This window comes from Lagopus leucura, unplaced genomic scaffold (assembly GCF_019238085.1).
Source record: "Lagopus leucura isolate 7727_CA_CO unplaced genomic scaffold, USGS_WTPT01 22884-0_obj-0_obj, whole genome shotgun sequence".
Classification (NCBI taxonomy): Eukaryota; Metazoa; Chordata; class Aves; order Galliformes; family Phasianidae; genus Lagopus; species Lagopus leucura.
Genome location: NW_024965302.1, coordinates 1 through 1,991, shown reverse-complemented (window position 1 = coordinate 1,991; position 1,991 = coordinate 1). Strand labels below are relative to the sequence as shown.

Below are 1,991 nucleotides of genomic sequence, written 5' to 3'. Positions count from 1 at the left end.
TTTTTTTTTCTTTTTTTTTTTTTTTTTTCCTTCTGGCTGGAATTTGCTACATTCAGAGGTGGCACACGCAGAACGATGCTTTTACATAAAACAAAGGACGATTCTCTTTTCTTTCGCTTTTGCTTGTTCGTTTCGAGCATGTCGCATTAACAGATAAGTCAAGACAAATAGATAACTATACATTCAGTGCAATTTAGTCCTACACTACTTTATAAGCACAATAAAAAGAATACAATGCTGTGCGTTCTCAACTAGGCAGTTTCAGTTGTTGGGATTTTTTATTTTTATATTTTTTTTTACGTTTTTTTTTTTTAATTATTTTTTTTCTTTTTTTTTTTCCCTTTTTTATTCTTAATTATCATCTCGAGAAAATAAGCAGCAACAAACGACAATAAAACCGCATTACAAATACTTCCAAAGCATGACTCCTTCTATAGGTAGTGATAAAGTACAATACAAGGTTGGTCGGTTTATTATTATTATTATTATTAATATTATTATTATTTTATGATTATGTTATGCTACTTAGTAGCTTGCATCAGGGCAGAAACACGGCTCTCTCTCTTAAATAAATTCGGAGCGAGTGAAATCTAGGATGCGTCAGCCCCTTTTGTTGATATTAGCTCTGATAATTATTGCAGGTTTTCCCTTTAGGTAGTACACGAAGAATTTCGAGTGCTCACACAGCCAAAGGACAAACAGCGCCTGGGGGGGTCGGGGTGGTGGTGAAACGGGGGGGGAAAGGGGGCGAAATTCGGCCTATTGAGTCCTAAGCAGGAGAAATAATACGGGCGTTTGCGACGCTCAGCCCTACGGGAACCCAATGGGAACACAATGGGAACGCTATGGGAACCCAATGGGAACGCAATGGGAATCCAATAGGGACTCTATGGGTGCGCAATGGGAACCCAATGGGAACCCGACGGGAGTCCGATGGGATTCCGATGGGAAAGCAATGGGAACCCAATGGGAGCGCGTTGGGAACCCAATAGGAACTCTGTGGGTACGCAATGGGAACCCAACGGGAACCCAACGGGAAAGCAATGGGGAGGAGGTGAGGACGCTGCCAGGTGGGCTGCGAGCCCCCCCCCCCCCTTTATCTCGCCTTCAAATGGGTGATAAACGGCTTGTAGGAACGGCCATCGGCCCCCATAGACGGCTGCAGCTCCGACACCCCCCCGGGGTCATTCGCGAGAGGCAAAACCAAGCGGAAAAAGGCAAAGTCAAAGCTGTTCAAATAAATACATTTTGTGCAGCCGGGGACGCGCTGCGGCCTTTGGATTGGGGAGAGGAGGCGGGGGGGGGGGGGATGAGAGGGGAACGGGTTTTGCTGACCCCCTTCCTGTACACCGTCGCTGCGCTGAAGCCAAGTATGGATTTATGGAGCTAAAAACGCCGCTATTAAAAAAAGGAAAAGCGAGACAAAAACTGGGAGGAAAAAAGAAAAAGGAAAAAAAAAAAGGCTCGGGGGGGGGGGGGGGAAAAAGTAGGGGAAGTTTCTATGACAATAAAAAAGGCTACAACTGTTTGACAGGTAGTTACTGCTGTGTGAGCCTCTCCATTCTATACTCTATAAAAGCAAATGACCGTCGTAAACATCTCGATTTATCATCTGCCATAAAACGAGACTTCAAGGGGCTGAGAACTCAGTCCTTGCTTTCTTCTTTTTCCTCCTCTTCTTTTTCCTCTTCCTCATTCCCTTCTTCTTCCGTTTTCTCTTCGTCTCTGGCTCCCGGCAGCTTATCTTTGTTGTTTTCTTTTTTCCATTTCATCCTCCTGTTTTGGAACCAGATCTTCACTTGTCTCTCGGTCAGTCCCAGGGCGTGAGAGACCTCAATCCGTCGCTTCCGTGTCAAATACGGGTTGAAGAGGAACTCCTTTTCTAACTCCAGGGTCTGGTACCGGCTGTAAGTTTGTCTGCCGCTGCGTCTTCCGGGAGCTGTAGGGCACAAACAGAAATAACTTCGTGCCTCTCCTCCCCCCCCCCCCCC

General features: G+C 45.8%; 1 protein-coding gene across 1 annotated transcript; it reads right to left on the bottom strand.

Annotated features, from left to right (window-relative positions):
* Positions 1 to 1,502: 1,502 nt before the first annotated feature.
* LOC122192053 (homeobox protein Hox-C8) lies at positions 1,503 to 1,939 on the bottom strand (the record flags this gene model as incomplete). Its single annotated transcript, XM_042892493.1, has 1 exon — positions 1,503 to 1,939. A coding segment is annotated over one exon (293 nt), but the record flags the coding sequence as incomplete, so codon positions are not given.
* Between the last annotated feature and the right edge of the window lie 52 nt (positions 1,940 to 1,991).